Source organism: Carcharodon carcharias, chromosome 1 (genome assembly GCF_017639515.1).
Source record: "Carcharodon carcharias isolate sCarCar2 chromosome 1, sCarCar2.pri, whole genome shotgun sequence".
In the NCBI taxonomy this organism is placed as follows: Eukaryota; Metazoa; Chordata; class Chondrichthyes; order Lamniformes; family Lamnidae; genus Carcharodon; species Carcharodon carcharias.
Genome location: NC_054467.1, coordinates 53,417,375 through 53,444,573, shown reverse-complemented (window position 1 = coordinate 53,444,573; position 27,199 = coordinate 53,417,375). Strand labels below are relative to the sequence as shown.

At 46.4% G+C, this 27,199-nt stretch overlaps 1 protein-coding gene across 1 annotated transcript in view; it reads left to right on the top strand.

Moving 5' to 3' along the window:
• The window catches only part of map9 (microtubule-associated protein 9), a 213,032-nt gene that overhangs the window by 27,742 nt on the left and 158,091 nt on the right, over positions 1 to 27,199 (top strand). The window contains exons 4-5 of the mRNA XM_041193456.1: positions 6,629 to 6,882; positions 13,860 to 13,939. Of these exons, the coding sequence (XP_041049390.1) occupies positions 6,629 to 6,882; positions 13,860 to 13,939 (334 nt within the window). The remainder of the gene's footprint in view (positions 1 to 6,628; positions 6,883 to 13,859; positions 13,940 to 27,199) is intronic.

Genomic DNA, 27,199 nt, shown 5'->3' with positions numbered 1-27,199 from the left:
TTCTTAAATGTTATGAGGGTTTCTGCCTTTACCATCCCTTCAGGCAGTAAGTTCCTGAAACATTCCCACTGCCCCCTGGGTGAAAAAAATTCTTCCTCACACCCCCTCTAAAACTCCTGCCCCTTACCTTAAATCTATGCCCCCTGGTTATTGATCCCCCTACCAAGGGGAAAAGTTCCTTCCTGTCTACCCTATCTATGCCCCTAATAATTTTATATACCTCAATCATGTCCTCACTCAATTTCCTCTGCTCCAGGGAAAATAACCCCAGTCTATCCAATCTCTCCTCATAGCTAAAACTCTCCAGCGCAGGCAACATCCTGGTAAATCTCCTCTGCACTCTCTCTAGTGCAGTCACATCCTTCCTATAATGCGGACTCCAGAACTGCACACAATACTCTGGCTGTGGCCTAACCAATGTTTTATACAGTTCCAGCATAACCTGCCTCCTCTTAAATTCTATGCCTCGGCTAATAAAGGCAAGTATCCCATATGCCTTCTTAACCACCTTATCTACCTGTCCCGCTACCTTACGGGACCGGTGGACATGCACAGGGTCCCAGGGCCCTACCATTCATTGAGTATTCCAGTGCCTTGTTTGTCCTGCCCAATGGATTAAATTCCATTTACCACTGATCAGCCCATCTGACCAGCCTGTCTATATCCTCCTGTAATCTAAGGCTATCCTCCTCACCATTTACCACCCCACCAATTTTCGTATCATCCGTGAACTTACTGACCAACCCTCCCACATTCAAGTCTAAATCAATTGTATATACCACAAACAGCAAGAGACCCAACATCGATCCCTGTGAAACCCTACTAGACACAGGCATCCAGTCACAAAAACACCCCTTGACCATCACCCTCTGCTTCCCGCCACTCAGCCAATTCTGGATCCAATTTGCCAAATTGCCTTCGATCCCATGGGCTCTTAGCTTCGTTATCAGTCTCCCATGCGGGATCTCATCAAAAGCCTTACTGAAGTCCAAGTAGACTACATCAAATGCACTGCCCTCATCTACACCTGGCCACCTCTTAGAAAAATTCAGTCTAATTGGTTAGACATGACCTCCACTTAACAAAACCATGCTGACTGTCCTTGATTAATCCCTGCCTCTCCAAGTGTAGATTAATTCTGTCCCTCAGAATTGCTTCCAATAGTTTCCCCACCACTGAGGTTAGACTGACTAGCCTGTAGTTCCCAGGTTTATTCCTACCTCCTTCCTTGAATAACGATACCACAGAGGCTGTCCTTCAGTCTTCTGGCACCTCTCCTGTGGCCAGAGAGTTATTGAAAATTATTGCCAGCGCCCCTGCTATCTCCTCCCTTGCGTCACTCAACAGCCTGGGATACATTTCATCCAGGCCTGGAGATTTATCAACTTTTAAGCCTGCCAGACCACTTAGAACCTCCTCCCTTTTTTCTATGTTAATTTCTTCAAATATATCAGTCCTTCTGCCTGATTTCCATACCCACGTCGTCCCTCTCACTTGTGAACAGCGACACAAAGTATTCATTTAGGACACTACCTACGTCTTCTGCCTTCACACACACATTACCACTACGGTCCTTTATAGGCCCTTCTCTTTACCTAGTTATCCTCTTACTCTTGGAAAAACTCAGTAGGTCTGGCAGCATCAGCAGAGAAGAAAAGAGTTGACGTTTCGAGTCCTCATTACCCTTCAACAGAACTAGGTGAATCCAAGGAAGGGGTGAAATATAAGCTGGTTTAAGGTGGGGGGATTTGGGGAGAGAAGTGGAGGGGGGTGGTGTGGTTGTAGGGACAAACAAGCAGTGATAGAAGCAGATCATCAAAAGATGTCACAGACAACAGAACAAAATAACACATAGGTGTTGAAGTTGGTGATATTATCTAAGCGAATGTGCTAATTAAGAATGGATGGTAGGGCACTCAAGGTATAGCTCTAGTGGGGGTGGGGGGAGCATAAAAGATTTAAAAATATTTAAAAATAATGGAAATAGGTGGGAAAAGAAAAAAAAATCTATATAATTTATTGGAAAAAAAACAAAAGGAAAGGGGAAGAAACAGAAAGGGATTGGGGATGGAGGAGGGAGTTCAAGACCTAAAGTTGTTGCATTCAATATTCAGTCCGGAAGGCTGTAAAGTGCCTAGTCGGAAGATGAGGTGTTGTTCCTCCAGTTTGCGTTGGGCTTCACTGGAACAATGCAGCAAGCCAAGGACAGACATGTGGGCAAGAGAGCAGGGTGGAGTGTTAAAATGGCAAGCGACAGGGAGGTTTGGGTCATTGTTGCGGACAGACCGCAGGTGTTCTGCAAAGCGGTCGCCCAGTTTACGTTTGGTCTCTCCAATGTAGAGGAGACCACATTGGGAGCAACGAATGCAGTAGACTAAGTTGGGGGAAATGCAAGTGAAATGCTGCTTCACTTGAAAGGAGTGTTTGGGCCCTTGGACGGTGAGGAGAGAGGAAGTAAAGGGGCAGGTGTTACATCTTTTGCGTGGACATGGGTTGGTGCCATAGGTGGGGGTTGAGGAGTAGGGGGTGATGGAGAGTGGACCAGGGTGTCCCAAAGGGAATGATCCCTACGGAATGCCGACAGGGGGGTGAAGGGAAGATGTGTTTTGTGGTGGCATCATGCTGGAGTTGGCGGGAATGGCGGAGGATGATCCTTTGAATGCGGAGGCTGGTGGGGTGATAAGTGAGGACAAGGGGGATCCTATCATGTTTCTGGGAGGGAGGAGAAGGCGTGAGGGCGGATGCGCCGGACACGGTTGAGGGCCCTGTCAACGACCGTGGGTGGAAAACCTCAGTTAAGGAAGAAGGAGGATATGTCAGCGAAACTGTTTTTGAAGGTAGCATCATCGGAACAGATGCGACGGAGGCGAAGGAACTGAGAGAATGGGATGGAGTCCTTACAGGAAGTGGGGTGTGAGGAGCTGTAGTCGAGGTAGCTGTGGGAGTCGGTAGGCTTGTAATGGATATTGGTGGACAGTCTTTCACCAGAGATTGAGACAGAGAGGTCAAGGAAGGGAAGTGTCAGAGATGGACCACGTGAAAATGATGGAGGGGTGGAGATTGGAAGCAAAATTAATAAATTTTTCCAAGTCCCGACGAGAGCATGAAGCAGCACCGAAGTAATCATCGATGTACCGGCGAAAGAGTTGTGGAAGGGGGCCGGAGTAGGACTGGAACAAAGAATGTTCCACATACCCCATAAAGAGACAGGCATAGCTGGGGCCCATGCGGGTACCCATAGCCACACCTTTTATTTGGAGGAAGTGCGAGGAGTTGAAGGAGAAATTGTTCAGTGTGAGAACAAGTTCAGCCAGACGGGGGAGAGTAGTGTTGGATGGGGATTGTTCGGGCCTCTGTCCGAGGAAGAAGCTAAGGGCCCTCAGACCATCTTGGTGGGGGATGGAGGTGTAGAGGGATTGGACGTCCATGGTGAAGAGGAAGCAGTTGGGGCCAGGGAACTGGAAATTGTTGATGTGACGTAAGGTGTCAGAGGAATCACGGATGTAGGTGGGAAGGGACTGGACAAGGGGAGAGAGAAGGGAGTCAAGATAACGAGAAATGAGTTCTGTGGGGCAGGAGCAAGCTGACACGATCGGTCTACCGGGACAGTTCTGTTTGTGGATTTTGGGTAGGAGGTAGAAGCGGTCCGTCCGAGGTTGGGTGACTATCAGGAAGCTGTGGGAGGAAGATCCCCAGAGGAGATGAGGTCAGTGACAGTCCTGGAAACAATGGCTTGATGTTCAGTGGTGGGGTCATGGGAGGGGAGAGGTAGGAGGAAGTGTCTGCGAGTTGACGCTTAGCTTCCGCGAGGTAGAGGTCAGTGCGCCAGACAACAACAGCACCACCCTTGTCAGCGGGTTTGATGACAATGTCAGGGTTGGACTTGAGAGAATGGGGTGCAGTAAGTTCAGAGAGAGAAAGATTAGAATGGGTGAGAGGAGCAGAGAAATTGAGACAATTAATGTTGCGCCGACAGTTCTCAATGAAAAGATCAAGAAAAAGTAAGAATCCAGAGGGAGGGGTCCAGGTGGAGGGAGAATATTGGAGATGGGTGAAAGGATCCGTTGAACGGGGAGAGGACTCCTGCCCAAAGAAGTGAGCCCGGAGACGAAGATGGTGGAAGAAGAGTTCAGCATCGTGCCAAGCCCGAAATTCATTGAGGTGAGGGTGTAAGGGTATGAAACTAAGTCCTTTGCTGAGCACTGAATGTTCAGCATCGGAGAGGGGAAGGTCAGGGGGTATAGTGAATACACGGCTGGGGCTGAGATTGGAAAATGGTGTGGGGACGGAGGGACGGGCAGGGGTGGAGGGTCCTAGATGGGTGTTGGTGTCAATGAGTTGTTGGAGCTTGCGTTCCTTAGCACTTGAGAGCAAGAGAAAAAGTTTCTTGTTGAGGCGTCGGATGAGACGAAGAATAAAATGAAACTTGGGGCACGCGCAGCTTTGAAAAAGAGTACGGCGGTGCTGCTGGAGGGAGAGGTCGAGGGTATTCATATGGCGGCGCATGGCACTGAGTGTCACATCTTAGAATGTGACGGGAACAGCCGTCCGAGAAACGTTTTATGTCCCGGAGATACCTGTAATCCTGGGTGGGCTCGAAACATGGGTGGAATTTCAGTTGAAATCCACGTGGGGTAAGTTGGAGACGGAGACAGTCTCTGAGAAAGGAGATATGGCTGTGAAAGCGTGTTTTAGTAAACACCTTGTCAAACACCAGGAGAGAAATGGAAAGCAATGAAGGTGAGCAAGGCAAAAGAGAGATACGGAAATCTTGTCGCCGAGACGAACAAAACTTCTTCAAGGAAGGCATTTCTTGAAGAGCAGTGGCAGTCAATTAAATGCAGAGATAAAAACAAAAAAACTGCGGATGCTGGAAATCCAAAACAAAAACAGAATTACCTGGAAAAACTCAGCAGGTCTGGCAGCCTCGGCGGAGAAGAAAAGAGTTGATGTTTCGAGTCCTCATGACCCTTCAACAGAACTAGGTGAATCCAAGGAAGGGGTGAAATATAAGCTGGTTTAAGGTGGGTGGGGGGGTTGGGAGAGAGAAGTGGAGGGGGGTGGTGTGGTTGTAGGGACAAACAAGCAGTGATAGAAGCAGATCATCAAAAGATGTCACAGACAACAGAACAAAATAACACATAGGTGTTGAAGTTGGTGATATTATCTAAGCGAATGTGCTAATTAAGAATGGATGGTAGGGCACTCAAGGTATAGCCCTAGTAGGGGTGGGGGGAGCATAAAAGATTTAAAAATATTTAAAAATAATGGAAATAGGTGGGAAAAGAAAAAAAAATCTATATAATTTATTGGAAAAAAAACAAAAGGAAAGGGGAAGAAACAGAAAGGGGTTGGGGATGGAGGAGGGAGTTCAAGACCTAAAGTTGTTGCATTCAATATTCAGTCCGGAAGGCTGTAAAGTGCCTAGTCGGAAGATGAGGTGTTGTTCCTCCAGTTTGCGTTGGGCTTCACTGGAACAATGCAGCAAGCCAAGGACAGACATGTGGGCAAGAGAGCAGGGTGGAGTGTTAAAATGGCAAGCGACAGGGAGGTTTGGTTCATTCTTGCGGACAGACCACAGGTGTTCTGCAAAGCGGTCACCCAGTTTATGTTTGGTCTCTCCAGTGTAGAGGAGACCACATTGGGAGCAACAAGTGCAGTAGACTAAGTTGGGGGAAATGCAAGTGAAATGCTGCTTCACTTGAAAGGAGTGTTTGGGCCCTTGGACGGTGAGGAGAGAGGAAGTAAAGGGGCAGGTGTTACATCTTTTGTGTGAGCATGGGGTGGTGCCATAGGTGGGGGTTGAGGAGTAGGGGGTGATGGAGGAGTGGACCAGGGTGTCCCGGAGGGAACGTTCCCTCCGGAATGCCGACGGGGGGGGTGAAGGGAAGATGTCTTTGGCGGTGGCATCACGCTGGAGTTGGCGGAAATGGCGGAGGATGATCCTTTGAATGCGGAGGCTGGTGGGGTGAGTGAGGACCCTACCATGTTTCTGGGAGGGAGGAGAAGACATGAGGGAAGATGCGCGGGAGATGGGCCGGACACGGTTGAGGGCCCTGTCAATGACCGTGGGTGGAAAATCTCGGTTAAGGAAGAAGGAGGACATGTCAGAGGAACTGTTGCTGCATTGTTCCAGTGAAGCCCAACGCAAACTGGACGAACAATTCCTCATCTTCCGACAAGGCACTTTACAGCCTTCCGGACTGAATATTGAGTTTGCATGATATATAGCATGAAATGATCTGATCACTGATCTGAGCACATCCAAGTAATGAATTAAAAAAGCCTTGAAACCTTCAAAATGAAAGTATTCCCGTAAATGCACATTTAATTCTTGATAGATAATACATTTAATAGTTGCACATTTAATGGTGCTAATTTTTAGCTACTGAATTGCAACAAAGAAAACTCTGAGTTGAAAGTTCCAGTCTGCTAATTACAAGGACATGAGCAAATACATACATTACAAGGTATTAGAATAAGCATCAATTACACAAACTTCCATTTAATGCTCTTAAAGTTTTAAGTTATGTGCTGTGAGGAAGATACAAAACAAATCTTCTACCAATACCTAACTGATATATTTATTAAACTTTGGATAATTTTATCATTATTTTGTTTGATGCAGATCTCTCAGACAGTGGCACCAATAGTAAAAGCAGTGAAAAGAAATTAACCACTCTGAAGGAGCTAGTTCAAGATAATAATGAAGAGAACACAATAGATGAAATGAACACAAAAAAAACAGAGACATTCTCACAGAAAGGAGCTGCTGCAGATAGTTGGCAAACTTCATATTTTAAACCCAACCAATGCATGGTGCAATGTGCCACTGATCATGTCACAAGAGAGCCTTTACAGAAGAATTCTTTAAAACCCAAGGTAATTACTTTCAAATGCTATGCCTTTAAAATTGCAGTGATACCTTATGAATTACTTCCAATCATATTTTTACTACTTTCAATGAAATTAATGAATTATATGAAGAGACTGGGTGTATTGTAGCCAAATTTGCAGACACTACAAAGATAGGGAGGAAAGCAAGTGGTGAAGAAGATACATAGAGTCCGCAAAGGGAGGTATAGATTAAGTGAGTAGGCAAAAATTTGGCAGATGGAGTATAATGTGGAAAAATGTGAGATTGTCCATTTTGGCAGGAAGAATAGTAAAGCAGAATATTATTTAAATTGAGAGACACCTCAGAATGCTTTGGTACAGAGGGTGTCCTTGTACATGAAACAAGACATTTTAGAATGTAGAAGAGGCTTTTGATAAGGTCCTGCATGGGAGACTGACAGTGAAGGTAAGAGCTCATGGGATCGAAGGCAATTTGGCAAATTGGATCCAGAATTGGCTGAGTGGCAGGAAGCAGAGGGTGATGGTCGAGGGGTTTTTTTGTGATTGGATTCCTGTGTCCTGTGGGGTTCCACAGGGATCGGTGTTGGGTCTCTTGCTGTTTGTGGTATATATAAATTATTTAGACTTGAATGTAGGCGGTAAGTTCATGGATGACACGAAAATTGGTGGGGTGGTAAATGGTGAGGAGGATAGCCTTAGATTACAGGAGGATATAGACAGGCTGGTCAGATGGGCTGATCAGTGGCAAATGGAATTTAATCTGGATAAGTGTAAGATGATGCCCTTGGGCAAGACAAACAAGGCACGGGAATACACGATGAATTGTAGGACCCTGTGAAGTACTGAGGATCAGAGGGACCTTGGTCCCGTAAGGTAGCGGGACAGGTAGATAAGGTGGTTAAGAAGGCATATGGGATACTTGCCTTTATTAGCCGAGGCATAGAATATAAGAGCGGGGAGGTTATGCTGGAATTCTATAAAACACTAGTTAGACCGCAGCTAGAGTATTGTGTGCAGTTCTGGAGTCCGCATTATAAGAAAGATGTGATTGCACTAGAGAGCGTGCAGAGGAGATTTACCAGGATGTTGCCTGGGCTGGAGAGTTTTAGCTATGAGGAGAGATTGGATAGACTGGGGTTATTTTCTCTGGAACAGAGGAGATTGGGGGGGGGCGGTGGTGGGACGACATGATTGAGGTGTATAAAATTATGAGGGGCATAGATAGGTTAGACAGGAAGGAACTTTTCCCCTTGGTAGGGGGGGGATCAATAACCAGGGGGCATAGATTTAAGGTAAGAGGCAGGAGGTTTAGAGAGGATGTGAGGAAGAATTCTTTTCACCCAGAGGGTGGTGGGAACCTGGAACTCACTGCCTGAAAGGGTGGTAGAGGCAGAAACCCACATAACATTTAAGAAGTATTTGGATGTGAACTTGCAATGCCATGGCACACAAGACTATGGGCCTAGTGATGGACAATGTGATTAGAATAGTTAGTAGTTGTTTGACCGGCACAGACTCAATGGGCTGAAGGGCCTCCTGTGCTGTAGACCTATATGACTCTATGAGAAGTTATTAGAAAAGCAAATGGAATGTTGGCCTTTGTTGTAAGGGGAATAGAATATAAAATTAAGGAAATCTCCTACAACTGTATAAGGCATTGTTAAGACTGCACCTGGAGTATTGTGTGCATTTTAGTTGCCCTACTTAAGGAGGGATATGCTTGCATTGGAAGTAGTGCAGAAAAGGTTCATTAGGTTGATTGCTGGGGTAAAGGGTTTGTCTTATGAGGAAAGGTTGAGCCTGTAATCACTAGAATTTAGAAGAATAAGTGATGATCTTATTGAAACACATACAATTCTGAGCGGGCTTGACAGGGTAGATGCTGAGATGATGTTTCTCCTCATGGAGGAATCTAGAACTCAGGAACAATTTAAAAATAAGGCCATTTAAGACTGAGGTGAGAAGGAATTTCTTCTGAGTTTTTGGAATTCTTTTCCCCAGAAAGCAGTAGAGGCTGGGCCATTGGACATATTCAAGACTGAGATAGACAGATTTTTGATCTGCAAGGGAAATGAGGGCTTTGGCAGGCAGGCATGAAAGTGGGGTTAAAGCCACAATCTGACCAGCAATGATCTTATTGAATGGCGGATCAAGCTCAAGGGCCCAAATGGCCTGCTCCTGCACTTATTTCTTATGATCTCATGTCATTCTGTTTAAAATTGTATTTTTCTCATAAAATAAATCACAAGTTTACATTTACTACCAATGCTATTTCACTAGGGTAATCACATCAGAATTGATGTTGTACTGTTAAAATGCATTCTACTAGATTAGCTTCCACTTCTTGATAATGCTCAAAAGATCTCAGTTGAGATCATCTCTGAATGGCTACCTGAAGCAATCCCCAATTCAGGGGGTTGCTACCCTCCTGGCATTGGGTGGGCATTGTAGCAGTGGACACAGCTGTTTGGAATTTGCCTGAGCACCAAGGATGATACAGCTGTTTACATGTGCTGCACCTTCAGAAATTGAGGCCATTGGAGTTGTGGAGCATCAGTCTTCACAGGAAGGGCAAAGCACTGGGCATCAGGAGGCCAGAGAAGGAGAACAAGGGGCATGAAGGAGGAGACACTATCTTGTGTGAAGGACCTGCAGGCAGAGGTGAAGAAGCCAGTAGATGACTGAGAATCAGTGCTGAAGGATGCTACGGCTCTAGGTAGCTGGTCAAAGACATCTCTGCCTTTGAGAGTGCAGATTTCTGCACCATCTCACAGGTGACTGCATACTAGTCCATCAACCAGGTGATGATGCCCTCTTTGCTGATGCTGAACAGCACATTAAGATCACAACTGATGGAGCTACCTTGAGACTGCAACTCTCCAGGCAGATGGTCACAGAGATCTGTGCCCCTTTGTGGAAGACCTCATATCTTGCAGCACTGCTTGCTATGCTTCGGCAGAAACTGTCAAAGCCACTTTGGCCTTGAAGTTCTTCACCACTAGCTCCTTCAAAGGAGTAGAAATGGACTTTGTTGGTGTCTCACAAATGGCTGCCCATCACAGCATCTAACTATATTTCACCCCTTCCTTGGATTCACCTAGTTCTGTTGAAGGGTCATGAGGACTCGAAACGTCAACTCTTTTCTTCTCCGCCGATGCTGCCAGACTTGCTGAGTTTTTCCAGGTAATTCTGTTTTTGTACAGCATCTAACATGCCGTTTTGCATGAGGTAGACCATACTTTTGCATCTAGACAGATGAGGCCTCACAGACACAAAGGGCAGTGGGTTTTGGATCCGTCACTGGATTCTCCCAGGTGCAGGGGACCATTGATTGCACCCATGTTTTTTACAAGGTAATGACTGCATGCCCAGTGAGATTCATCAATATGAAGGGCTTCAACTTCCTCAACGTTTAACTGACCTGCGACAATAAGTGCTTACTCCGTGTGTGAACTCACTTTGCTGGCAGTTGCAATGACTCCTTCACCCTCAGTCAGGCCAGTATGCTTGTAGCCCTTCACTCCATCCCACAAACTATATGTATGGATTCAAGGGAACAAGGGATATCCCCTGAAGAGATAGTTAATTGTGTCTCCTTAGATACCAAGACAGAGGTGCCAAAACTGAAGCCAGCTTCTCAATCAGCCAAGCATTGAGCAGGCTATCGTGCTTCTGAAGGTGCAATTCTGATGCCTGAACATCCTGGTGCACCCTGCAGTACATCAGCACCGCTGACAGGGAAAGCTATGTAATGTCTATGCATTATGTGAACTTCAGTGCACTGTTTCTCCATCCATTCAGATGCTTCTGCATATGGCATTCCACGAGTTTGGCCATTCTCAATGGAGGCATTCACGTTCTTAAAATCTTGAGCCATGGTGACACATATGGGTTGAATGGATAATTCCATTATTACCTCATGACCCCACAGCCATCTCAATCACATCCTCCTGCATCCTGTGCCAACCTGTCTATCCACGGGTGAGAACCAACCATAGTGAATATATCTGCACTGTTGGAAGTTGTGCTTTTAGGGTGTGATGGTGCTTAATCTGAGATTTGCGGTGGCAGTGCTTGGCTCAGTAATGGCACAAAAATCAGTCTTTGCACTTCCATGTCAGAACCTATGGAAGACAAAAGAAGTGATCATAAGAACTAGCCTTAAGAGAGCAGAAGCCTTGCAGTGCTAAGTCTTCGCAATGAGTCTGAGTCTTCTACATGCTGTCAGACAGCTGGAGTGCAAAACATCCCCTTAATTACGCATTCCAGTTTCTATTTGCCCTCTCCACCAGGGTTACCCATTTCTACTTCCTGGACATGCTGTTGGTCAGTGACCCCAACAATCCCTATGATTTCCTTCATGCTGGTGACCATGTGTAAAAGGGAACCTCTCCTCCTGTCTGGACCCTTTTGCAAGCATTGTGAACCTCTTTAGCCTACAAGGACAGAAGAGAGAAGGATATTGCACGACTGGCCTCTATATCCAATACGCGTAGCTCAGCTACATAGGAAGCTATGTGTATCGGTGTTGGTAGGTCCTCAACAGCATTATGGCTCTGAGCCTTGCTGTGGGGTCAGTAAATGCCCTGGACACACATTTGTTCAGGAGCAGCATGCACTGTCAGATTGCTCAGCTGATATGTATGCTGGAGTTTGAATACTCTGAGGCATGCCATGAGGATCTAGCTTTGCACTCACCTTGCCAGAGTGAATAAGACCATTGAACTTCTTCTAACAGTGGACCTATTTCCTCCATACCACACTTTATCTTCTCCCTGTTTCTGCCACCTCTCTCGAGGTCTTTTTCTTATGGGAGGGTATCCTTCTGCCACCCTCTGGAAAGAAGGCCACCTTCCTCTCCCTCACTGACTCCAGGTTGGCATTTGAAGGTTCCAACTCTTTGCCTTTCCTGTTCCATGTTCATTCCAACAAATAATGGCTGCCATTATTTGTTTAAATAGGGCCTGCCCTCTTTCAGCCCCACCTCCATTCTCGTTGCTGCAGCAGCTGATTGGCCGTGAACTCCAGCCACTTAACAGTCTAACCCTGTGAGCATCACAGAATCACACGGTGCAGAAGAGGCCATTCGGCCCTTCAAGTCTGCATCAACACGTGAGAAAACAGCTGACCTACCTACCTAATCCCATTTACCAGCACTTGGCCCATAGCCTTGAATGTTATGACATGCCAAGTGCTCATCCAGGTACTTTTTAAAGGATGTGAGGTAACCTGCCTCCACCACCCTTCCAGGCAGCGCATTCCAGACCATCACCACCCTCTGGGTAAAAAAGCTTTTCCTCACATCCCCCCTAAGCCTCCTGCCCCTCACCTTGAACTTATGTCCCCTTGTGACTGACCCTTCAACTAAGGGGAACAGCTGCTCCCTATCCCACCCTGTCTATGCCCCTCATAATCTTGTACACATCGCTCAGGTCACCCCTCAGTCTTCTCTGCTCCAACGAAAACAACCCAAGTCTACCCAACCTCTCTTCATAGCTTAAATGTTTCATCCCAGGCAACAACCTGGTGAATCTCCTCTGCACCCCCTCCAGTGTAATCACATCCTTCCTATAATGTGACAAACAGAACTGTACACAGTACTCCAGCTGTGGCCTCACCAAGGTTCTATACAACTCCAACATGACCTCACTACTTTTCTAATCTCTGCCTCAATTGATAATGGCAAATGTCCCATATACCTTTTTTACTGCCCCACTAACATGCCCCTCCGCCTTCAGAGATCTATGGACACACATGCCAAGTTCCTCAGAACTTCTTGGTGTCATGCCGTTCATTGAATACTTCCTTGTCAAATTACTCCTTCCAAAGTGTATCACTTCACACTTTTTAGGGTTAAATTCCATCTGCCACATATCTGCCCATTTGACTATCCCATCTATATCTTCCTGTAGTCCAAGACACTCAACCTCACTATTAACCACCCGGCCAATCTTTGTGTCATCCACAAATTTACTAATCCTACCCCCCAACTTAGTCATCTATGTCGTTTATATAAATGACAAATAATAGGGGACCGAGCACAGATACCTGTGGTATGCCACTGGACACTGGCTTCCAGTCATTAAAGCATCATTCTGTCATCATCCTCTGTCTCCCACAACAAACCAATTTTGAATCCACCTTATCAAATTACCCTGTATCCCATGTGCATTTGCCTTCTTTATAAGTCCCCCATGTGGGACCTTGTCAAAGGCTCTGCTGAAATCCATATAAACTACATCAACTGCACTACCCTCACCTACACACCTGGTCACCTCCTCAAAAGTTTCAATCAAATTTGTTAAGTATGACCTCCCTCTGACAAAGCCATGCTGACTTTCCCTGATCAAACCTTGCCTCTCCAAGTGAAGATAGATTCTCTCCTTCAGAATTTTCTCCAATACTTTCCCTACCACTGACATGAGACTCACTGGCCTGTAGTTCCCTGGCTTATCTCTACAACCCTTCTTAAATAGCGGAAACACGTTAGCTGTTCTCCAGTCCTCTGGCACCTCCCCTGTGGTCAGAGAGTAATTAAAAATTTGGGTGAAAGCCCCTGCGATCTCCTCCCTTGCCTCCCTCAGCAGCCTAGGACACAAATCATCCGGACCTGGTGATTTGTCCACTTTTAAGCCTGCCAACACCTCCAATACCTTGTCACTGCCTTTATCAATTTGCTTAAGAACCTCGCAGTCTCTCTCCCCGAGTTCGATACCTTCATCCTCATTCTTTTGAATGAAGCCATCGAGGACTGTGATTGCTTATCCCCCAGAAACAGTCCTGAAGTCTTGTTTCCTGCTCCAAGAAGGAAAGTCCTGACCTGAGAGTTTACAATTACAAAATCACTTTTCATTTTTAACTTTTATGCTTAACTAAACACATAATTCAAATGATTGTCCAGTTCAATGTCCATTTTATACTGTACCTATTTATATTCACATATTTACATACATAAATAAAGCTGCTTTAGAAATGAAATTGTTTACTATTGTATATGACAGGCAAAAGATCAAGCTAAGATGATACGAAATGAAGGCAAGATTCAAAAGGCAGAAGCATTTCGAAAATCATTAAGTAAAAGGTAATGAACAAAAGATCCTTTTCATACTTTGACTTTGTTGATCACACCATCCTCTTCAAACACTTACATACTCTCATCCAGGTGGGCGGGACTATGGTCGCTTTCTTCCATTTTTATCCATCTAATTTTAACCAGAAAATCGCCATCAATGGCTTCTCTCCCCATTCTCTCTCAATTATATCTAGTGTCCCCAAATGATAAATCCCCGGCCCATTCTAATTGCTTACCTACGTACTGCCCCTTGGCAATATCATTCAAAAACATAATGTCAGTTTCCACACATACACTGACAATGCTCAGCTTTACCTTACTTAACCATTCACTGTCTCAAAACTGTCAGACTTCAAGCTTGGAGGCAAAAGAAGAACTCTCACCGCCTACTAGAAAAAAGCACAACGAATAAGAAGTACCCCCTTTCCCCTCTGTACAAGATTTCCAGTTGCACCAACTTACCTGGCAGGGGAGAGACCATGATCATGAAGGTGGTTCTCCCAGTTTGCTCACATTGAATGTACGCAGTGAATATCTCAGTTTAGCACTTGGTTCATTAAGTCCTCTGTACTTTCCCACTGTATGTGGTAGCAACCATTGGCAATTTATTTAGAGAGCTTCTGACTCACATCTACATTACAACTGCAAAACCTGCTATACTAATTAACACTTACTAATGCAACCATTTTCATTTGATCAGCAATTAACTTCCACTGCCAGCATTTTAACTAGCTTGTAGTTTCTTTTGCAGTTTTGAAGTTCTAAATCAGATTCTAATTATTAATCTAAATTACAGCTCGAGACATAATTACCAGACAGATTCCAGTTGCATTGAATTCCCATTTTAACACTCAATTCGCAAAGCAGTCTTTGCTTCCCCAGTCAACACAGCCCTAATTCTGGCCTTTTGAGAAGCCCTGATTTTAATTGCTCCACACTGGTAGCCATTTCTTCAGCTAGTTCAGACCTAAGCTCTGGAATTCTCTCCTCTCTACTTCTCAACATGACAAGATTCCAGTTTGGGAATAATTTTTGTGAGGGTGAGGAGTGGTGTGAATGAAGTAGGGCTGACAAGACAAAGTAGCTGGGATTCAGTGTAGGATCTGGATTTAGATATGCTAACCTTTCCTGGCCTCATCAGCTCATTGAACTGCTGCTGCACCAATTCCATAACCAAGGAGTTACAGTCTTGCATTGTGGATGCATTGGTGGTTAGCTTCTGAGATTCCATAAACTCTGAAACAGTTCCTACAGATGGGAGGGTAGCTAATGTAACCCCACTATTTAAAAAGGGAGGTAGAGAGAAAACAGGGAATTATAGGCCTGACGTCGGAAAAATTCTAGAGCCCATTATAAAAGATTCAATAGCTGAGTATTTGGAAAACAGTGGCAGAATCGGACAGTCAGCATGGATTTATGAAAGGGAAATCATGCTTGACAAATCTTCTGGAATTTTTCGAGAATGTAACTAGTAGAGTTGATGATGGGGAGCCGATGGATGTGGTTTATTTGGACTTTCAGAAGGCTTTCGACAAAGTCCCACATAAGAGATTGGCATGTAAAATTAAAGCGCATAGGATTGGGGGGTAGTGTATTGAGTTGGAAAGAAAACTGGTGGGCAGACAAGAAACAAAAAGTAGGAATAAACAGGTCTTTTTCCGAATGGAGGCAGTGACTAGTCGGGTACCGCAGTGATCGGTGCTGGGATCCCAGCTATTCACAATATATATTAATGACTTAAATGAGGGGACTAAATGTAATATCTCCAGATTTGCAGATGACACAAAGTTGGGCGGGAGGGTGAGCTGTGAGGAGGATGCAGAGATGCTTCAATGTGATTTGAGCAAGTTGGGCGAGTGGGCAAATGCGTGGCAGATGCAGAATAATGTGGATAAATGTGAGGTTATCCACTTTGGTAGCTAAAACAGGAAGGCAAATTATTATCTGAATGGCTATAAATTGAGAGAGGGGAATGTGCAACGAGACCTGGGTGTCCTTGGACACCAGTCGCTGAAGGTAAGCATGCAGGTGCAGCAAGCAGTAAAGAAGGCAAATGGTATGTTGGCCTTCATAGCGAGAGGATTCAAAGAAGATTCAAGTACAGGAGCAGTGATGTCTTGCTGTAATTATACAGGGCCTTGGTGAGACCACACCTGGAATATTGTGTGCAGTTTTGGTCTCCTCATCTGAGGAAGGAAGTTCTTGTTATAGAGGGAGTGCAGCGAAGGTTTATCAGACTGATTTCTGGGATGGCAGGAGTGACATATGAGGAAAGATTGAGTCGGTTACGATTATATTCGCTGGAGCTCAAAAGAATGAAGGGGGATCTCATGGAAACCTATAAAATTCTAACAGGACTAGACAGGGTAGATGCAGGAAGGATGTTCCTGATGGTGGGGAAGTCTAGTACCAGGGGTCACAGTCTGAGGATATGAGGTAGACCATTTAAGACTGAAATGAGGAGAAATTTCTTCACCCAGAGAGTGGTGAGCCTGTGGAATTCACTGCCACAGAAAGTAGTTGAGGCCAAAATATTGTATGTTTTCAAGAAGGAGTTAGATATAGCTCTTGGGGCGAAAGGGATCAAAGGATATGGGGAGAAGGCGGGAGCAGGCTATTGAGTTGGATGATCAGCCATGATCATAATGAGTGGCGGAGCCAGCTCAAAGGGCCGAATGGCCTACTCCTGCTCTTATTTCTATGTTTCTATGCTGATCTTAATTTTTTAATATATTATATCATAGGTAGTATAGATAGTAGATGGAGAATCTTCCTCATAAATAGGACTTGTTGATAGTTGCTAGTTTTTCATGATGTCTTACTTATACAAAGTCTTTATATCTTGACCTGATGATCCCAGAGTGTTGAAAGAGGTGGCTGTAGATGCATTGGTGGTCGGGCGGGATTTTCTGGTCCCGCAAGTGGCAGCAGGCATAGTGGCGGGTGGGACGGGAAAATTCGGATTGCGGCCATAAGTCATCTTCCGGCCAGCTTAAACATTGTTTGTAATTTTCCGCTTCTGGCTTTTATAGCAGTTCAGGTAGCCCACCTTGCCATGTCAGGAGCCACATTTACATGCATTTGAATATCATGAATGCGCATTAAAAATCCAGCTTGCCCAAATCACATCCCCACTCCAGATCAAATGGCTATGCTGGTGGCTAGTTAGACCTGCATGAATCATGACTGGACATTACAGACATGCACCTGGTGAACTGCTCTTGACTCACGACCTCAAAGTTTGTGTGTGCAGCGCTACCTTTCATTGCACTGCGTTAACGATTGCTCCAACTTCGTGCCAAGGCTGCTCAGGCAAGACCAGTGGGAAGGCAAGGTGGGTATGGGCTGTAACACAAAGGCTTGTTGGAGTGGGTTGGGTGGCAGGCGGTGAGACAAGTCAGAGGCAAGGGAAAGGGCTGGAAGGCAAAGGCTTGACTGGGGGGGGGGGTGGGGTGGACAGAGACACATGACTGGGAGAAGGGATGACTTGGGAAGGAGTGGACAGAGATACATGACTAGGAAGGATGACTGGGGAGTGAGTGGACAAAGATACATGACTGGGAGGATGACTGGGGAAGGGATGGACAGAGACACATGACTGGGGGTGGTGACTGGGGAAAGGGTGGACAGAGTTACATGAAGGGTGGAGGGGTGGTGGGTTGGGTGGCAATTAGCCTGGGCCTGAAAACAGAGACTGTCCTGGGCACTTTTGCAACTATTTCGGGGGCTGCGCTTGGCATGTCTGCCCTGGTCCCAGTCCAGGGAGGGGATGGGCCTGTTCGTCCTGTGTCAGTCATGCCCAGCATGGTGGTCAGGGCACGGTCAGTCCCTTACACATGTCAGTCCTGGGGGATGGTGGTTTGTTACTGGGCTGCAGATGGCAGTCACAGTCAGGGGAGGCATCTGCAGCCTGTAGATGAGGAACAGGTAATAGAATTGGGGGCACTCGTCATGGAATGTCATTGTGCATAGGGCCTCAAGATGGGGAGGGGTCAGGTTGACATTGAGCATCAGGACATTAAACTGTTCAGGGATATCAACAGTAATCACAATGGAATTCAGGATTAGAGGAAGAGAAGGAGAGTGATCAGAGGGAGGGAAACCAGCACTTGATGCTCTTCCAGCCTGATTGAAGGGACTTCAGTGGTCACAGGGAGAGTGGGGGTGTGTTGGAAGCTGGTCTCTAAATAAAACCTGAGCAGCAACATTAATAAGCTATGAAAATAATTGCTGAGGGAGAGGTCTGAGGGCTTGTGGAATGAGTTAACCACTGCATTTCTGGGCCGATTAAAGGAGCACCCTACTAATTTCTGCTTTACCAAATGGAGAGCATGGCACAACCGAGACACATTAGTAAGGCTCAAACGCCAATTTAAGCATTTGGGCACCGAAACTCATGATGAGTATTCTTGCAAGAATCCATTCCGCCTTGGGGCCATATTTTGATATGTCCAGTGACCATTTGTCTCTCTCGTAGAAAAGTGCAAAGGTCAAAAGGATCCAACTGTAAAGGGGGCAACAGCCAAAGTGCATATGCTAAATGCCCCAAAGGTCTCTGCATCTCGCAGCTGACAGGTTCAGGGTTTACATGCTTCCCTGATTATAGTCACTACAAATGTGCAAGATTGGGCTCTAGTCTAATCCAAAGGAGTCAGCCTGACGTCCGACTGAGACCGCTAGCGCCTGGCTGTACTAATCCAGATCCAACCCCCTTTGTGAAAGTGCTTTCATGCCTGGGGTGTTTGGGGTTTGGGCACTTCCAGTGATCCTTAATGCTGTGCTACAAGTGCAAGGGGCAATCTGAGGATGGAATGTTTGGATTGACGGCAATCCAAGGGTCTCACAATGACTTCCTAGCTTGGGAATGGAAGGTGACCATTGCAGGGTTATGTTCAACCTTGTCTCTGTTCAATGTTTCCGCAGAGACGAGCAGGAGTGGAGAATGGATGGAGCAAGCAACACTGCCTTTTTCCTGGCAATCAGGCAACTGAGGAGGAGAAAAAGAACCCATCGCCATCAGGCAAAGCAAAGGAAAGAACCTTGCTCTGAAGAATATGGGCCAGCTGGGCCCCACCAAGACGCAGAGGCTGAGGCTGGCAGATCCATTCCACGGACGTGTTTGGCACAACCTAGGGTGTGCTGAAGACGCCTCTCATCCCTATGTATGAGCATGAGACAATGCTGTAGACACCTTTGCTTGTCAAAGCATGTAGTGGCTTACATCTACCATGTTATTCAGGAGGATCTGATGCCAAAGGGACTGGGAGGCCATCCATTGCCATTGGCTTAAAGGTGATGGCCGCACTGAACATTTTTGCTAGTGGCCCATTCCAGGGCTCCACTGGGCAGAATATCCCAAGCCTCCACTCATAAATGAATCCGAGGTCACCGAGGCCTTTTTAGCAAGGCTCACAATTACGCCCAGTTCGCCCTGGACGAAATCAGCCAGACTGCCAGAGCAGTGAGATTTGCAGCAATCTCCAGATTCCCACTGGTCCAGAGTGCCATCAATTGCACACCTGTGGCTTTAAGAGCTCCCTGGCAGATTTATCAACAAAGGGCTCTACTCTCAACATCCAGCTGATCTTTAACCACCAGTAGCAGATTATGCTGGTCTGTGTAGGATATCTTGGGAGCTCGCATGAACTCTTACATCTTGAGTCGCTTGCAGGTGGCGCAGATCTTGGAGGGTCCGCAGTGCGTCCAGGGTTGCCTCATCGGTGACAAAGGCTACGTACAAAATGGCTGGCTAATGATGCCTGTTCAGCCACAAACTGCTTCAGAGGAGAGGAACAACAGGTTTCATTCTGCAACCATTGAGCAAAGCATTGGCGTGTTGAAGGTGCGTTTTCAGTGTCTGGACCAGTCAGGTGGCGCTCTCCAGTACTCTCCCCAGAAGGTGTTCCGCGTCATTGTGGCTTGCTGGCACTCTACACAGCCTGGTGCTACAAAGGGGGGGAGATGACTTGCCAGATCGAGAGAAGGAGCAGCTGAGGAGGAGGCCATAACACAGGCCAGATGCGGAAAACATGTACATGAGATCCTTTTAGCCACAAGTCTCCAAGACGATGATGACATTCAGCTCAAAAGAGCCTCTTTCACCTGCACCCTCCATGCCAACTCGACATAAACGCCTTCGTTCCTATCCTTAGCATCTCAATGAAGGACAGCAATCTCAGAATGAGTAGTTACAATTTTGCATGACAATGGAATCTTTGGAATACTTGTCAGCCTCTGGAGCATGTGACTGCTCTGTTATGGGATAATAACTCAGTGCACACCGTGAACAGAGTGGACATTGGCATGGTCTCTTCAAGCATCTCGCCAGCATTCTACTGCCTATGGCAGCCTTCCAAAAAACCTCAGTGCACTCATGCCAGTATGCTTGGAGTGCAAAGTGCCTCAAGTAGGACAGTAATCACTCACTGGTTCTTGTGTTGATGTCTGAGTTCCGATCTGAATCTGGACTGCAGTATCTCTCTACAGGCAATCCCTCGTGTAAGATTAGTGTTCTGGTCTCATCATCATACTGAGTTCCCAGCATGAGATCATTCTTTAGGGTTCAGTGATGTGTCATTCTTAGTCATGGATGTGAGCCTGCAAGTCTGGTCACCTCTGTGTGCAGTGTGAGAGCTTCACCAGCAGCATTGTCTGTTCACTGACAAGCTCTCATGACCCAGCCTTCATCTGGAACCCCAATTCCCTGTGCAGCCCAACCTTGGAATCTGTGGGCCAGAAAATGCAGACAGTGCATTTAAGCATTAATTAGTTAATTCATTGATTATAAAGAGCACACTTCAGATGTAGTGTAAATTCGCTCTGATCCCATTTACGGCCACCACATTTTCATTCAAGCAGCTTCAGATATCCACATGGAAACCAAGCACACTGGTGGCATTGTTCACGATTAGATTATCATGTTGATTGCCCATCAGCGAGCTGGCTCAGGGGTAATGTCAAACCACCTTAGTCAGACCTTTAGGTTCAAAGCAGCATCCCCATATCTGGGGCCTTGACAGACACCTCTGATCTCGCACAGTTGTTGCCCTTAACAGGCTTTTCAGGAGTCACCAACTGTTAGCTAGGTCCATAGCTCTGCATTATGCAGATGAAGAAGTGGGGACAACCATAGGGTGATTTTTTTTTTTATTCATTCACAGGATGTGGGCTTTCCTGACTGGGCCAGCATTTATTGCCCATCCCTAGCTGCCCTTGAGAAGGTGGTGGTGAGCTGCCTTCTTGAACTGCAGGCCATATGGTGTAGGTAAACCCACAGTGCTGTTAGGAAGGGTGTTCCAGGATTTTGAGCCAGCGACAGTGAAGGAACGGCGATATATTTCCAAGTCAAGATGGTGAGTGACTTGGAGGGGAACTTCTAGGTGGTGGTGTTCCCATCTATCTGCAGCCCTTGTCCTTCTGGGTGGTAGTGCTCGTGGGTTTGGAAGGTGCTGTCTAAGGAGCCTTGGTGAATTCCTGCAGTGCATCTGGTAGATGGTACACACTGCTGCTACTGTGCATCAGTGGTGGAGGGATTGAATATTTGTGGATCAAGCGGACTGCTTTGTCCTGGACGGTGCCCAGCTTCTTCAGTGTTGCAGGAGCTGCACTCATCCTGGCAAGTGGGGAGTATTCCATCACACTCCTGACTTGTGCTTTGTAGGTGGACAGGCTTTGGGGAGTCAGGAGGTGAGTTACTCATCGCATGACTCCTAGCCTCTGACTCAATCTTGTAGCCACTATTTATATAGCTAGTCCAGTTCAATTTCTGGTCAATGGTAACGCCCAGGATGTTGATAGTGAGGGATTCAGTGATGGTAATGCCATTGAACGATGGTTGGATTCTCTCTTGTTAGAAATGTCATTACCTGACAGTTGTGTGGTGCGAATGTTACGTGCCACTTGTCAACCCAAGCCTGGTTATTGTCCAGGTCTTGCTGCATTTGGACATGGACTGCTTCAGTATCTAAAGAGTCGCAAATGGTGTTGAACATTGTGCAATCATCAGCGGACATCCCCACTTCTAATGGAAGGAAGGTCAAAGATGAAGCGGCTGAAGATGGTTAGGCCTAGGACACTACCCTGAGGAACTCCTGCAGTGATGCCCTGGAGCTGAGATGGCTGACCTCCAACAACCACCTTCCTTCATGCTAGGCATGACTCCAACCAGCAGAGAGTTTTCTCCCTGATTCCAGTTTTGCTAGGGCTCCTTGATGCCACACTCAGTCAAATGCTGCCATGATGTCAAGGGCAATCACTCTCACCTCACCTCGGGGGTTCAGCTCTTTTGTCCATGTTTGAACCAAGGCTGTAACGAGTGGCCCTGGTGGAACCTAAACTGGACATCAGTGAGCAGGTTATTGCTAAGCAAGTGCTGCTTGATAGCCCCTTCCATTACTGTTGATGGAGAGTAGACTGATGGGTGGTAATTGGCCAGGTTGGATTTGTCCTGCTTTTTGTGTACAGGACATACCTGGGCACATATTTTCCACATAGCTGGGTAGATGCCAGTGTTGTAGCTGTAATGGAACAGCTTGGCTAGGGGCGCAGCAAGTTCTGGAACACAAAGCTTTAGTACTATTGCCGGAATATTGTCAGGGCCCAGTATCCAGAGTGCCTTCAGTCGTTTCTTGATATCATGTGGAGTGAATCGATTGGCTGAAGACTGGCATCCGTGATGCTGGGATCTCCAGAGGAGGCCAAGATGGATCATCCATTCAGATGTTAGTAAGGAGAACTTTGCAGGGTCGACAGGTGTTTCCGGTGCCTGGTGGTCCATCTGGTTTCATTCCTTTTTTTGTATTTGTTACAACTAAGCCATTTAAGAGTCAGCCACGTTTCACATGTAGATCAGACCAGGTAAGGACAATGGATTTCTTTCCCCAAAGGGGCATTCAGTGAACTAGATGGATGTCAAGGAACAATTGTTTCAAATTATTTTTATTGAATTCAAATTCCACCATCTGCCATGGCGGGATTCAAACCCAGGTCCCCAAAGCATTACCCTTGGTTGCTGGATTACCTGTCCAGTGACAATACCCCTACACCAACTAGATGTTCACATGAGTAATGAACACTACAGGCTGCCATGAGCACATAAGATCCTCAACTATTAATTGATATGACCCACAAGAGCCTGACAGGCATTACATGGAGGCCATTGAAGAATGCACTGAGTGAGATTGACTCGATTCCAGTTGCCATTAAAACCGATAAGATCCACATAGAACAGTCTCCAGTGCAGATGCATCAGGAGAATAAGCCAGGCTGCAAAATCTATACTCATGAGGCCACATGATATGATCCTCTAACACAAGTCTCAGATATGCATTGCCCCACCACCATGTTGTTAGAGCCAGAGGCTTTCCTCATGTTGCTGTTGTGAACAGAAAGGCGACGCACTGAAATGAGATGGTGCGAGTCACTATAGACCTGAAGCACATGATGGGAGATTTGTGAGGAAGGGGGCCACTGGTTACACTTGTATGATCTTGGTGCATTGCATCAGATAGAAGAGCCATTCACCAGCTGAGAATTTCAGAGAAACAAAATATATTATTGATGAGCAAAGTATATACAGTTAGTGAACACCTGAGCCACCTTTGTGCTCTCAAAGTTTCATAATTTTTCTTACCCCACCACTGCATCTAGGTGTTTCCCTAACATCCGCAGCAGAGGTCGAGGCAGATTGCTAACTGCTATGCCCCGTTGTCTGTGATGTCCATGGTGGGTATCCTCTGGTGGGCCAAGGCCTGGAGGGCTCTGGCCTGCTTTGGGTTTCCTGCAGTAGAGCAGATGCACCCTCCTTGGCCTGAGGAGCTGGAGTAGCTGGGGTCACAGGCAGAGGGGACTTGGAGTGGCTGGTCAGCCCAAGAAAGTACAGGATGAATTGCCCCGGGGTGCCTGGCTGATTCTGCTCCTCTCTGTTGGTGCCCTCCTTGACTCTTTGACGAGAAGGGGCTCCTGGAGGGAGATTGAAATGCGTGTCCCCCCCTCGCCTAGCCACTGCTGGAATGTTCTCATGCTGAAGAAATGGTGTGCAGATCCTCACACATATCTGGCACAGACAGCTGGACCAATGTCTCCATGGCGGTCACCACACTTCCATGGGTGACCTCGATGCGCTGATATGTTGGTGGCACGACATCAGACTGAACCATAGAACCATAGAAAAGTTACGACATAGAAAGAGGCTAGTCATCCCAGTGTCTGCGCCAGCTCATTTTTAATCCCACTTTCCAGCACCTGGTCCATAGCCTTGCCCACCACCAATTTAGGCAGTGAATTCCATATGTCCACCACCCTCTGAGTGAAAGTTTTCCTCATGTCCCTCTAATCCTTTTGCCAATCACCTTAAACCTATGCCCCCTGGTAATTGACCCCTCAGCTAGGGGAAACAGATCTTTCCTGTGTACCCTATCTAGGTTCCTTATAATTTTTTACACCTCAATTAGGTCACCCCTCAGCCTCCTCTGTTCAAAGGAAAACAACCCTAGCGTATCCAATCTTTCTCCATAGCTGCAATTTTCAAGCCCTGGCAACATTCTTGTAAATCTCCTCTGTACTCTCTCCAGAGCAATGATGTCCTTCCTGTAATGTACAGAACTGTACACAAAATTCTTGCTATAGCCTAGCCAGTGTTTTATACAGTTCTAACATTATATCCCTGCTTTTTGTATTCAATACCTCGCCCAATAAAGGAAAGCATTCCATATGACTTCTTTACCACCTTATCCACCTGTTATGCCACCTTCAGGGACCTGTGGCCATGCACTCCAAGGACTCTCACTTCCTCTACCCCTCTCGATATCCTCCCATTTATTAAGTATTCCCTTGCTTTGTTTGCCCTCCCCAAATGCATTACCTTACACTTCCCTAGATTGAATTCCATTTACCACTTTTCTGTCCACTCCACCAAACCATTGATATCATTTGGAGTCCACAGCTATCCTCTTCACTATCAACTATGTGGCCAATTTTTGTGTCATCTGCAAATTTTCCAACCATGCCTTCCACATTTAAGTTCAGATCATTAATATATACAACAAACAGCAAGGGCCCCAACACTGAGCCCTGTGGAACGCCACTGGAAACCGCTTTCCATTCGCAAAAACATCCATCAGCCATTACTTTTTGTTTCTTGTCACTGAGCCAATTTTGTATCCAATTTGCCACCTTCCCCTGTATCCTATTGGACCTCACTTTTCTGACGTGAACATGATCAGGCTCCTCCATTCTTCATTCTAATCTGCTGATGGCCTCTGAAAACCCTGCCTGATGTACCCCTGCCCGTCTTTGGAGCTCCAACATCTCTCTGAGGACCGATTCCAGAGGCTCGTTATCGGACTCAGATTCAGCAGAATCTGGCCTCCGGCAGGCATCCGACTGTCTGTGACCTCGATTGTCACTGCCTCCACCTGCTATGGACCAGCATCTGTTCTGGTGACCCTGAGCCTGCTCTAAAATTAGATTGCAATGAGGTGCGTACCTCTGTGTTGGCGAAGGGTGCAGGTGCAATGATGGCTCTACATCCAGTGATCTCAGTATCCTCATCCCAAGTGGTCTGGGGGCTGGTGCTGATAGGCTGGCTGGCGGTGTGCCTCCTACTTTTCTTGTTGGTGCCTGTTATTGAGTGGAGAGATAATTAGTGATTGGCTGCAAAGTCGCCAACATTAAAAGATACTCTCAGTTTTGGGTGGGCGAAGAGATGTGGATGGAGCCTCACTGGCTTTTTGGGGGATGCCGATCTCTCCTTCAGCGCAGGCACTGTTCTCACCTGCCAGCTCTGCTGCTTGCTCTTCATAGGGGCTGAGTAGCCTGAGCTCCAGCAACCTCCCTCCAGTCTGCGATTTCCACCTGTTGTGAGCAATATTTTCCTGCATTAAGACAGATGCCAGACTGCGAATAGGATGGATGATAAGCTTACCTGCCTTCTGTGTGTGATGAGTGGACTGATGTAAGTGCTGGATATGACAGGAGAGTAAGTTGTCAAAGTGTATGTGAGAGAATCAGTGGTGATGTCCCTTGTGCTGGTAGTGTGTGAGATCCCTGTGGAGTGTACCCTGAGAATGCCTGATGATAATAATGAGAGAGTGAGAGTTAAGAGTGAGGAGAAGCTCGGCTTATCCTGGTGGAGCAGATGAAATAATTTATCCCCTTCTGCAGAACGTTGTCGCTGACCACACTGGTGACCTGTCAGGCTTTAGTGTTGATGTTGGACCTCTGGCTCCCATCATGGGACGGTGAAGGGTGGTGGTGGGAATCATATTGCCTGCTGGTCCTCAACTGTCTGGAAGAGTGCTGCCAGTGCATTGTTGCTCAGGGCTATGGGCTTCTGTTCTGGGGGTCATACCGGTGCTTGGCACAAGCCCTGGGCAACAGAGAGTGAATGTGCATGTGGTTGCCATTAAAATATGGTGCATGGAAAAATGAGCCAATGAAATAATGGATCCCAGCATGCCCCACCATGAGATACGACATACATTGCGTTCATGCATAAATATAATGAACTGAAAAGCGAACGACCTGAAGTGGAAACCCACCACCCTGGCTGGTGGAAAATGTGCCGTCTTTCCCACCCACTACTGCACTTAGTCTCTGGAGTGGAAAATTCTGCCCATCATCTTTCAAAATTCCATAGACTTTGGAATAGTTCCTGCAGATTGGAAGGTGGCAAACGTAACCCCACTATTTAAGAAAGGAGGAAGAGAGAAAACGGGGAACCTATTAGCCAAACATCAATTGTAGAGAAAATGGTAGAACCTATAATAAAGGATGTGATAACAAGGCACTTAGAAAATAATGCTAGGACTGGGCAGAGGCATTATGGATTTATGAAAGGGAGATCATGTTTAACAAATCTATAGGAACTTTTTGAGGATGTAACTAGCAGAATAGATAAGGGGGTACCTGTGGATGTGGATTGAGATGAGGAGGAATTTCTTCACTCAGAGGGTGGTGAATCTTTGAAATTCTCTGTAACAGAGATCTGTGGAGGCTCAGTTGATGGGTACGTGAAAGACCGAGATCAATAGATTGCTACATACCGCTAAGCCACATCTTTCGAGAGTTTCTTGTTCGTGCTTTCACTTATCCGTCCTTTGCATTTGCTAACGTGATGGGCAATGCAGTGTACAATGTTCGCTGATCCTGCTCTCTTGCCCTGGGGCTTTTGGCCAGTGCTGAGTGTTAGTGTGTTGATCCAGGCGGGAAGAAGCTTCCTGACACAGGGGTGACACAGCCTATGCTCTATTTTTTAAAAGTGGCAATTGA